Raw genomic sequence first — 11,451 nt, 5'->3', positions numbered from 1 at the left:
GGATTTTATCACAAGAAAGAAAATCGGATGTTAATGTATAACTTTCTTTGTTGCCTTCGTTTAACGGTTTATTTCAATAATTCCTCCCGTAAACAGCAAATGAGGAACATGTTCTCCAAATACCCATATGAAGTGTTTCGGACATTTTTGTGCGACAAATATTGAAGAATTTATGAGTTAACTAAGAAAGTAACGTAATAAGCCTTTTTTGACACTACCGTTTCTTTTCAATCTTTCCGAGGAAAAAAAATAACAATAAGCAATGAAGAATCAACCTTAGGTCATTTTATGTAGGTGACCTGCAAGGAGTAACCTGAAACCGCAATGGTAAGTATGCAGGTAAATTCAATTTATGTAATTAATTCAATTAAATTAATGAGCTAGGCAAATAAAATATTTTTGCAATTGTGCTACTTTTAAATAAATTGGATTTTGAATTGGATACGCGAAAATTTTTGATTCATCATATGAGAAAATTGCAGCTAAAAAAGGTTTAAATTATTTGTATGAAAACGATAACTATACAAGAAAGCTATAAAATATCATTTTATAAGAAATCTTGAATGTTAATTCAAATCTTGGTAATGGTAACTTGGCCTAATATCAGATTGGTCAGAGCCAAAAGAATTAAATCGTCATAAAAGATTAATTAAAAAAATGCTTACTCAGTGAATTCTTGAAATCCATGCCTGTCACTAAGCATGCTAGTTGTCGCATAAAAGTAAAAGTATTTCGCCAAAATATTATCCTTTTTGATTGCGATTGGTATAGAATCGAATGAATTGAAAATATCACTCTTGTCGGAGTTTTCTGGGATTAAAAGAAAGTGATAATTGAAACTATTTCTAACGATGATAGTTTGATGGCACGCTCTCTCTTTCTTTGGCATAGAGGTTAATATAACGTAAATAGGATGAATAGCGATAAACGAAGCAATAACTTTGAACTTCCCACCAATCCTACTATCTCTTTTATGAAATTTCTCATACAACTATTGGTTTGGGTTTGAAGATTCTCATACATTTTTGTCTTCGGTTCATGAAAATGTATACAAAAGCTTTGTTAAATATGACCTATCGGTCCAAGTATATTGATCAGTATATACACTGTGGCAGATACGAATAAAAAACGTGAAGTTATCAAGTAAGTAAATTCAAAATAAGTTCAAGAGAAGGAAAGTTATTCGATAGTGTACAATGTTTACTATTGCTCCGAGGTCACGTTTACATTCATTTTTTGCCTATATTATGTGATAACCTTTGCTTTAATTTGATTTCAGAAATGGCGTTATATTTTGACTATCAGGCTAAATGCCATTTTAAAGATTCCGTCCACGTAGGAATATCTTTACATGAAAAACATCCAATACTTGCTGTGTCTTCGTACAACAGTGACAAAGGTGGCTTCCTGTTCATTTGCAATGAAGAGGTGAGAATTTTACTATCATGAGAAAACCTGTTGTGAAGGCAATTTTTGTTTTCTATGAAGCAGACTTAACTTATTGTTAAGCTAGAGGGTTTGACTAATGGAGTTCATTTACTTAAAATTCGGCTCAGGCTTACTTAAAAATTCCTGAATTCTTCTAGGGCGAACTTCTGGAAGGAATTAACTTCCCAACGCATGCTTCTGCACAAGTAACTTCCCTCACTTGGCATCCGACTCGCCTTCAACTAGCAATAGGCTGGGAAAATGGGGATTTACAAGTATGGACAGATGGTCAGGAAGATTTCTTTTCTGTCGATTCACCCCATCGAGACCCAGTTACTCTATTGAAGTGGAGTAACCAAGGATTGCGACTTATTTCGGCGGACACGGTAATTTTCTGGTCATACGTCAATCAATACAGAAATGGTTTTACTTGAAATGGAAATCAAAATTTTGTGATGTATAAATTTTAGAACATAAAGTGTTACATCATAGAGATTTCCAAAAGTTCCTAATTTAGGACCTTAATGACTTATTAGCATGTTTAAAATTGCATTTGAGGTGCTTTAATTTTAACAGAGGCTGATGATGCAAATAAGTATATTAATGATGCACTGTGGTGGCATCTTTCTTTTTAAGGTTAAGAATATATTTTTTATGCAATTTATTTGGAGCAGATTTGTTTTACCATTGTCATTTTAATACTTCTTTCTCAATAAACTTTTTCCTTCATTAAATTATATTAGTCCGGATCAGTCATCGGTTGGAAAGCAGATACTCGCGGTAAACTACAAACAGTATTTCACCATGAATTGAAAGATCCTGTCAGTCAAATAACATTCAGAAGGACATCTGCTTCATCAGCAATTGACTTCAGGTAACTGGGAAACTAAATAAAAAGTCATTAGTTCTGGGACTGGTTCTTTAGAAAATACATTTTTGATAAGATTCATTTGTGGGCACCAAACTTAGTCACATTATATCAGTTCAAGTTAATTAATAGTATTGTGAGTTTTATTTTACTCATTTAATTATCTCTCAACTGTAAAATTGGACATAGTTAATGGAAAAAAATAATTCTACAGGTTAGTTAGACCTAGCAAAAGCTTGTCTATTCCATCATGTTGGTGGCTTTTTCTTTTCAGTGAGGAAACTCTTTGGCTATTGAGTGATTAAAATAGATTAAGCATTTCAGCTCATTAAAATTTCGTTGCACAATAATGAATGTCTTTCTATTTACCCTGTCCTTACATAATTCTTTTGAATGTGGTTCTTGCATTCATCATTTCAGACACACACGGTGTTCCTCCTCTTGAGAGCAGTGTCTTTGGCCATGTTCACCCATGAATTTCATTGTCTACCCCTTATTCTCAAGCCACTTTTCTTTCAAAAACCTTGCTTAGTGATTTGAGTCCACTCTCTCAATACAGCTTAAGTAGTGTGGCTCACTTCTTTCATCCAGGTCTATTGTAGGTGCATGTTGTATGCCACCTTCAAATGAGAAAATCCAAAGTAAGCTTTCTTAAAAGCATCCATACACTTATTAGGTATTTGCTGAATAAGCTGAAACATGGTCTTTGGTCTTTGCTACCTTCTGTATTCATGCATTTGAGAATATTCCTAACACTTTTCGTGGTATATTTAAAAGACTATTTGCTTTGTAATTATTGCATTCTATCCTACTCCAAAGGGGCTTGGTAGTCCAGTGGGTTGAGCACTGGGCTTCTGACCTTGACTCTGGGTGATGCTTCTGGGCACCCTCAGCTTCAGTCAAGCTGGATGATTTTTTAGGTACCAGAGCTTTCTGGGAAAACATAGGCAACACAGGAAAGTGAACGGTAGCCTGATGCAATGCGCTTGGGCTTAGTACTTGGAGAGTTTTGCTTTCATCTATCAAATTAATCTTCAGGCTAATAACTTTGGTTTGGTTACCTTATTTCCTTGCCCTTTAGACTATTGCAAGTATTTCATTCTTCCAATCACCTAAGGCTACTGAAGTTTTTAAATGTGTTAAATGCTTCATAATGATGATTGGTAAGTAATTTAATCCTTAACTTCAGCATGTTGCTAAGTTGGAATTTTTCCCTAATGCAAAATCTCATTGCAGTTAGATCCTCCTTTTGATTCCTATCCATTTCCCTGCAGTGATTAATGTATTAAAAACCTATCTAAAGAGTTATGAAATAATTCTTTATGCAGACGACATGAATTCAATGCTAAGCAATAGAATTTCCTATGCCCTAAGAAACCTGGCAAAGGTAGATCAAATAATTTGAAAAACAACCTACTTCGGTAATTTCCAGTCTCTAGTGTGCCCTTAATACTTTGCTTATTTTGTTTCAGTGGTCTTGCTCGTGCTGCTGTTGCTGGTGATGAGAAAGCACTGGACATGTTTAGTGATTGGAGACCAAAAACTGCTGGACAGAGGATGGCATTTCAGTCAGAACAAACCGATAATCTTTGTTTCTTTGCTGGCTCTATATCAGGTGTGTGTGCTTTACTACTTTTAGAGTTTCTTGTTGTTTAGTTGGTACAGTTTATGAAGCTGAATGCTCTTAAATGATAATTATATTTTTAGTGAAATCCATTGTACAAGTAAGCTAAGCTCCTTGCCCATGAAATTTGGCTGTTAACATGGGTACAAGCATCCATCATTTGAATTTACATTTTTCCATCTTCCTTAATCTTCATATTTTGCTGAGGTTATTAGTGAAGTTGTCATTTGCAATTTATATACTGGTATGTTGCATCATTCACTTTAAGTTCCAGTTTAGTTCAATTGTATCAAATTATTTCAAAGAATTGAATCCTGGAGGCGGCAGATCTTTTCAGGGGTTTCCCGATCCCTACTTGAGGTGCATTGTGGAGAGCACTTTGTGGGAGTTTGCCTGAAGTCTTTTTCCTAATGTCTTCAGGCAGTCAGTGATGTGCCAATAATTGACAAAAAATTTCATTGCTGGTTTCAATGGCTGCCAGGCATTTGAGTTTTGATAGTTTTACTTAGCTCAGAGTGCCTACCAGCCTGAATGTGTGCCATCGTTGAACACTAACATAATGGAAATTTATAACCTTCCCCATTTCTTAACTCTGGTAATTGTTTACACACTTTTGGGAATGATAGTATACAGGCTAAATACTTCATATCAACACCCATTATAAATATTCTCAGAAAAAAAAATACATTTTTCCAGTCATAAACTTTTGAAATTTCTGTATGTAAGAAAAACAACTGTTTGCAATTTTCCAGAATAATGGATGCCAAAGTCAGATAGCATCATCGATGAAAAAGTGTGAAACTTGATTTTGTTGAACTTTTACACATTAAAGGCCAAATCCCAAAATAAGGCTAGAGAAAAATCAGTATTGAAACATTTGAAAATATATTTGTCTTGATAAATGAGTGAGCCAGTAGAAAGAAACAAACAATCCTGCAACTTTGATAGAAGAAAATGGAAATGCATCTTTGCATTCTTTGAAGAGACTACCCAATTTACATTTCAAAAGCCTTTACTAAGTCTGGCAAAGATGATTGTTAGTTTTCTTATTTGCATGAACTATTTAATTTATATGAGTGCAGTAGCATTATCACTGAATCTAGAGATACTTAAATTGGAATTGATGAAGTTTTGTGGGTGTAATAATATTCACGAGAGCTTTCCTGATAAAAAGTCATGAATAATTCTTGTGAAAGGTGACCATCATTTATAGGAATTTTTTACTTTTAGGTGTTATATATTACATCAAGGATAATGGCAATTGTGAAGAAGTTCTTCAAGCAGATGGAGCAATTAAAAAACTTCTTTTTCATGAAACAAAGGATTATCTAATTGTGATGACTGATAGATTGAATATTGGACAGTTTCATGTTGATCTTGATGGAAAGGTTTCAGAAATAATGAAGGCAAGTTAAAAATACTTTTCATGATAAGTTTGCATAGAAAATTGTTCCCCTACAGAAATTTGCAAATGAAATTGTGTTTACTCAATATGAGGCAATTTTCATTCTCAGATATAATTTTAGGAAGTTGAAATTTCCCGAAACATTGTCATTTTCCTGGTTCGTAAATGTGGGTATTAATGACAGTTAATGATCTAAAGTAATGTTTGTATTTTTTTTATCCCAACATGTAATTCTTCTAATCCAGGTTAAAATTAATGGTCGGTCTACAGATGCAAGTTTAATCTGGGCTGGAGAAGGATTATTAGCTATATCTGCTGGGGAACCGACTGTTAGATGCTGGGACCTTGAAACTGGAGAAAATTATTTATTACCAATGGAACCAACACTTGAACCTACTGTATTTTCTAAACCAAATTCCTCACTTCCTTCACATCCGACTGAATTTTTCACCTCCTTGGCTTATATAGACAAGAAGAGTGAGTGTACAATATTTCTTGTGGCATTGTCCACCATGTGTGATGAGAATACATTAATATACTAATAAATGCTAATGTTCAACCATCTAATGTTTAGGCACTGAAGCTATTTAATGGATTTTGAACTTTTTGTAACAATTTATATTGGTCATATTCTCTCCTCTTGTAAATTGTCTAAATATCTTGTGTGTAAGATACATATGCCCTTTAGACTTTTCTGTTGAATGAATGTATTTTTCAGTGTGTGTTGGAAATGATATTGAAAATAATTACTGAGAAAGTTTTGAAAATTAAGGTAATATGAAATATTTGCATTTATTTACAGGGAGCATGTGTGGAAGTACTAATCTGGGGCGTGTGTTTATGTGGAAGTTTGTGTCTTCAGCTAGTAGAAATAGTGTTAAGATGATGGGAACATCAGATAAAAGTGAAGGGTCTTGGGTTCGTTTGGGTACCGTAAGTGTTGATGGTGGTGCTATTGTTAGAGTGCAGTGGGGTGGAGGCAGAGGCATATTGGCTGTACATACAGTGACTGGGGTCTGCCTTCTTTGTGAACATCCAGTGGCTGTGTGTTATAATAATAAGGTGAGTGCAGATGTGACTTAATAGCCTTCTTACATAATGCCAAAATTTTTAGGCTTTTTGATCTAAGTAATGTATTTTAATTCTAGTTGTATACGCTATCATTTATGTTCAAAGAAGTAAACAGATTTTTTCTTTAAAAATCATGCATTTATGATTATTATTTTGTTTAGACATTTTGTTCCTTTATCCTCTCAATCAAAAACATGTGAATATGATTTTCCCGGGTAACCTGTCTATTACTTGATTATTTCAAGTTCAACTCAAGCCACTAAGTGGGCTGCTTGATGTTTTAACCTCGACATGCAACCCACAGCTATGCTCTCTTGTTCAAATTGAGATGGTAGGATAAACTATGCAGTGTCATATCCCTTTCAAGTTGCAAAAAAAGAAGGCAAACAAATTGAAATAAATGTTTGAATTTGAAGACTCGTTTCATTTTGGTGTCATATGACTTTCTAAAGGTCTGCACACCTATTTTAATTTGAATTGTATGGTGATGGATTTACTTTGTTATTGAAAAATCATAAAACTGAATATTTCATTTCCGTTTTGCTTTTTAATTCCTCTTCCTCTAATTTAAAGCAGTGAAATAAAAGGAAGATTGCCAATATGACATTTTTCATATGCACACACATGCATTTAAATACAAAAGCAAGAAAATTTACTTCAAATCACAAGGTAAAGGGCATCTAGTGAACTTCAGTTCATTCATATACAGTTCAAATCAAATCAAATGGAAAGAACCATCGCCAAATGGGATTTAAAAATAATTAGGTGTCGCGTGGTTGGCGGCCGTGACATCATTGGTGGGAGCGTAGCACAGAATGAGAGAGTCGTATTCGGTTGATGCGTCTTTTATTAAACCCTTATCAAGCAATGGGGCTCAGGCACCGGGGAGTAGGGACGAGGGAACAGGGCATCTCTGGTGTGGTCGTAGGAGCCTACGACCGACGGACTCAGAGACAGGGTGGCAGGTGAGCAATCGGGGGTACTGCCTTAGGAGCGTCTCGCTTTATATAGTATAGCATCACGCCTTCGGGGGTGGGACTTCTGAGTCACTACATAGTAGTTACATTGTAGCAAAAAGGGAATTAGGTAGCGGACATTATCTTGCCTTGGTTTCCGAGAAACCCACACTACATAGGATTGGTCTTTGACTCTACCATCACAATGATGTTACTAAAGAAGTCATTGTAATTCTTACACCATTGATGCAGGTGGCAGCAGTTCAGGTGTCTCCTTCGGAATTCTTAATGCAAAACTTTGATGATGGCTGGGTGATCCCCCTCAAATTGAATGATGTCCGTGCAGTCGGTGTGTCCATTGGGGATAATCATGTTGCTTTTTGGGACAGCAGAAAAGTTGTTGTTTATGAGATGTCGGAAAACATTCCAGATCGGTTCAGGATGATAGGTAAGTGAAAATCAAATTGAAGCCAGTCCACATTGATAATTTCTTGTTGAGTGCATACTCCTCTTGCTCGTTGTGTGACTGAACAAAATCATATTTTCTCAGGCTCATTCGCTTGCAAAGCTGATGAACTGGTGGTCCACAATAGAAGTTTGTATGTTTTGGAAACTGTTCAGACCAAGGATGATTCAGGTGCCGAGAATCCAGAAAAAACTAAAGATGAAGTTAGAGTGAGGTGCCATACTTTCCAAGGAACTGTAACTAGCACTTTGAATGCTCACGAAGAAGAGGGAGAAGTTTGTGGAATACACCTGACAACTCCATATTTGATAGTTTTTACCCTACAAGGATTTGTAACTATTTGGGATATTTCTAGAAGGTAAACTTTATGATGAAATAATAGTACATTTGCCATAAATAACCTTAGTAAGGAATTAAACTTTTTTATGTAGCATATAAATGCTGTAGAGCGTTTTTGTGGGGGTTGAACTAAATAAACTTAAAGGCCAAACTGTGTGGCCTCAGGGATTAATCTATTATTTCAGTGTCATCTATCTAGCCTGTGGGAGTACAGTGCACATAAAGTTGTGAAATGAGGGAATTTCTTTTGAAGTGATGCAGGTTGTAATAATAAACAGTATAGGGCATGCATTTTTATGCAATCCTTAATGGCCTTAAAGGTCTTAAGTGAACTCAAAATGGAACTAATGGAAGTGCTTTGACAACAATGGCTAACTATAGATATTGAAATTGTAGTTTGCAGTTGAAAAAAGTTGATAAGAATTTAGTCGATGGTTGTAAATCTTTCTATAATTCATAATTGAGTGTTTTCATGATAACATGGAGTGCGTACAATAGGTACTGCATATTTGGTTTGGTTAAATTTCTGACAGGGTCAGACTAACCCTTCTTCGGGTATAATTTCTCTTTAGGATATCTCTTCTTTGCCACACTCTCTTTTGTACTGAGGCATCCCTGTCATCTTTTCAAATAGTTTTTGTCTTCTAAGACATATAGTTGCCATCTTTGTTTTTCCCATGGCGGCTCTATGGGTCGGCAGTATCAGTATCTCCTCAGATTCTTCATTGGCGGAAGGATGAATATCATCGTTATGAAATTACTTTTGTAAATGAATGCTCCTTTTTGGAATCCTTACAAAATTGATTTTCAGCTCACCTAATTTTTTTGCCAGCTCTATTTTTGTTATGCTTAATGTTTCTGGAGGAATATACATTAAAACTACTTTTCAGGGAGGCCAAAATACATGTTCATCCTAAAAGGCTAGGAGATGTGATTCCAGATTTTGGAGAAATTATTTGTGCAAAATGTAATTCTGATGGAACCAAGATGTCATTAACTGTTGCTAAGGTAATTCAAAACTGAATAATTAATATTTGCCATTGAAAATTAATAAGTCTACAGTCACCAAGTTTCAATGTATACTGATCATGTTATTTATTACTTTCAGTCAGATTTATTTCCAGATACTAAGCTATATATATGGAATATTAACAGAGATTCATTCAGTTACCTAGATTTTGCTAATGGAGAGACCAATGAAGATAATGAATTAACTGTTTCTATAGCAAAAGAAACTTGCAAAAATAAAGGAGCCCATGGAAAGTGAGCCAATCAGTTTATCTCTCATCTAGCAAATAGTCTAATTTTTAAATAGGAAAGAATTTGAATAAGAAAATGCTGACATGCTTTGAAATTCAAATGCTCTTCAAAATTATTAACTGCATTACTATTCTTTGTACACCAGAGCTGCATCATCATTGGCCTTGGGAATTTTTGATAGATTTGTTTTATCACACTACTGGGATAAACATGAACCAAAATTGCTTGTTTGTGAAGCCAAAATGTTGCCATCAAATGATGGCAGTTCATCTATTAAGACAAGTATGTCAAAAGCTTCAACAAACAACCTGTTTAGAAGGGTTTGTATTGTATTTAATGATTTATATAGTTGGACCTGTTAATGGATGATTACATAATGTTGTACACATTAATATTCCGATATGTTCTTTGCAGCCGGAGGTAGTTCTTGTTACTTTATTTACATCCCCAGAAGGAGAAATATTGATGCAAAATTCGGTAACATTCCCCGAGAAGCATGTGAAATTACTCGGAGTTGAAATACCTCATTTTGTATTGCTTCAAAAACCAACATCGGTAAATGAGGTATGGGCTTTGTTTTTAGTTATCCTCAGCTTTTCACATGCAGGCATATTGTACTCTCATGAAATATTTTCACGCAGCTTCCTTTTAAGTGTCTATTTCATTGTGGTAACACATTTGTTCAACAATGAAAGCTAAATTGCTTATCCACTGTACCTCAAAATGTGTTTATTTCTATTTTATTAATGTATTTGTATTGTGGCTAACCTTGCAAAAAATCTTTTTCTAAATTTCTCGCACAAAAATACTAAAATACCTTTTTAGGAATCAAGTTGCAATACATGGAAATGTACTTCTTTTTAATGCATTAGATCATCAATTTTTCAGTGAGACACTACAGGATTTCTTCATAAAAATCTTTTCTCAGCCTTGAAAAATGTTTTTTTAAAAATATAATGTCAACAAAAAACTTTTGTTTACACTATATTTTTAACTAGCTATTTGGAGCAAAAAATGATGTCATCAGAGATAGATCTATAACCCCTTAACAAGTTTACATTCATGCTCAAGATTGTTTGAGTTTATCCATGGCATAAGTTTTTTGTTAAAATGTACTTCTTCCGCCTCTCCTACATTTTACTTAATCCTATTTTTATTCAAGTTGCACTATTTCTCCTTTATCATGTGTGTTTATTTTAATATAATATGCATGTTCATAGAAATTATACTGCCTCAAAACTATTTCTACTCTTCTTGTCACTCAGGCATCCTTTGAAACATCACATGTTCACTTAATCATGAGTTCTCTTAATAGATGCACTTAGCCTATGAAATTCATGGGGAAGCACAAATACTTCATGGTAATGGTAATCCCATGTGCAGGAGCTGCAAAATTCAGCAAGGAAAACAATCATATTGGTTGATCTTTTAGTCCTCCTGAATTCTTGGTTGGTTGTGCATGGCTCCACCAGACCCATCACTTGTTTTTAGTGAAATTACTCATTAATAGCTGTACTCATTGTCTTTTACTTCAGGGACACATCTTGCCATAACACTCCCAATTTATTCTGCGAGCATGAGCTATTTCAGTAGAGAATTTACTTCATAAAAGACACTTCGTTTAATGGTCGCTCCAACTTGGGTCTGCCAGAAAATAGAGAATTGTGATGTGCTGAGTGGATTCACTGAGAGTTGACAAACTTGGTTTCCTTCTGCCATGCCTCTGTTTCTTCTAAGATATAGACATATATAATAACAAGAATAATTTTCTTCAAATAATTGAAATCTGGGGTTAGCCTTTGCGGAAATAACTTTGATGAATATTATATTGACTCTGAACAGATTAAATTTGACCTAATAATCATGGACAATTCATTTCATATTTATTGGAAAATAAGGTCTTTTTGATAAACAATGGCATTTTTCTGTAATAGTTCATTTTCACAAATAATAAAAAGAAGGGTTAAATGGGAAATTATTACCCTATAGGATTAGAAAAAAAGTCCAAATGGTTACAAGGGTGTATCAGACCCA

The 11,451-nt window shown here is 34.5% G+C and overlaps 1 protein-coding gene across 1 annotated transcript in view; it reads left to right on the top strand.

Moving 5' to 3' along the window:
• Positions 1 to 1,041: 1,041 nt before the first annotated feature.
• rempA (intraflagellar transport protein rempA) overlaps positions 1,042 to 11,451 on the top strand; it is a 28,391-nt gene continuing 17,981 nt past the window's right edge. The window contains exons 1-14 of the mRNA XM_071587863.1: positions 1,042 to 1,143; positions 1,280 to 1,428; positions 1,587 to 1,814; positions 2,172 to 2,302; positions 3,769 to 3,911; positions 5,151 to 5,326; positions 5,571 to 5,802; positions 6,128 to 6,387; positions 7,605 to 7,800; positions 7,903 to 8,176; positions 9,048 to 9,165; positions 9,266 to 9,420; positions 9,563 to 9,737; positions 9,832 to 9,981. Coding sequence (XP_071443964.1) covers positions 1,282 to 1,428; positions 1,587 to 1,814; positions 2,172 to 2,302; positions 3,769 to 3,911; positions 5,151 to 5,326; positions 5,571 to 5,802; positions 6,128 to 6,387; positions 7,605 to 7,800; positions 7,903 to 8,176; positions 9,048 to 9,165; positions 9,266 to 9,420; positions 9,563 to 9,737; positions 9,832 to 9,981 — 2,385 coding nt within the window. The 5' untranslated portion in view covers positions 1,042 to 1,143; positions 1,280 to 1,281. The remainder of the gene's footprint in view (positions 1,144 to 1,279; positions 1,429 to 1,586; positions 1,815 to 2,171; positions 2,303 to 3,768; positions 3,912 to 5,150; positions 5,327 to 5,570; positions 5,803 to 6,127; positions 6,388 to 7,604; positions 7,801 to 7,902; positions 8,177 to 9,047; positions 9,166 to 9,265; positions 9,421 to 9,562; positions 9,738 to 9,831; positions 9,982 to 11,451) is intronic.

The sequence above is a fragment of the Hetaerina americana genome, unplaced genomic scaffold (genome assembly GCF_022747635.1).
Source record: "Hetaerina americana unplaced genomic scaffold, ioHetAmer1.1.p SCAF_3, whole genome shotgun sequence".
In the NCBI taxonomy this organism is placed as follows: Eukaryota; Metazoa; Arthropoda; class Insecta; order Odonata; family Calopterygidae; genus Hetaerina; species Hetaerina americana.
This window is presented reverse-complemented; position numbering and strand designations above follow the sequence as displayed.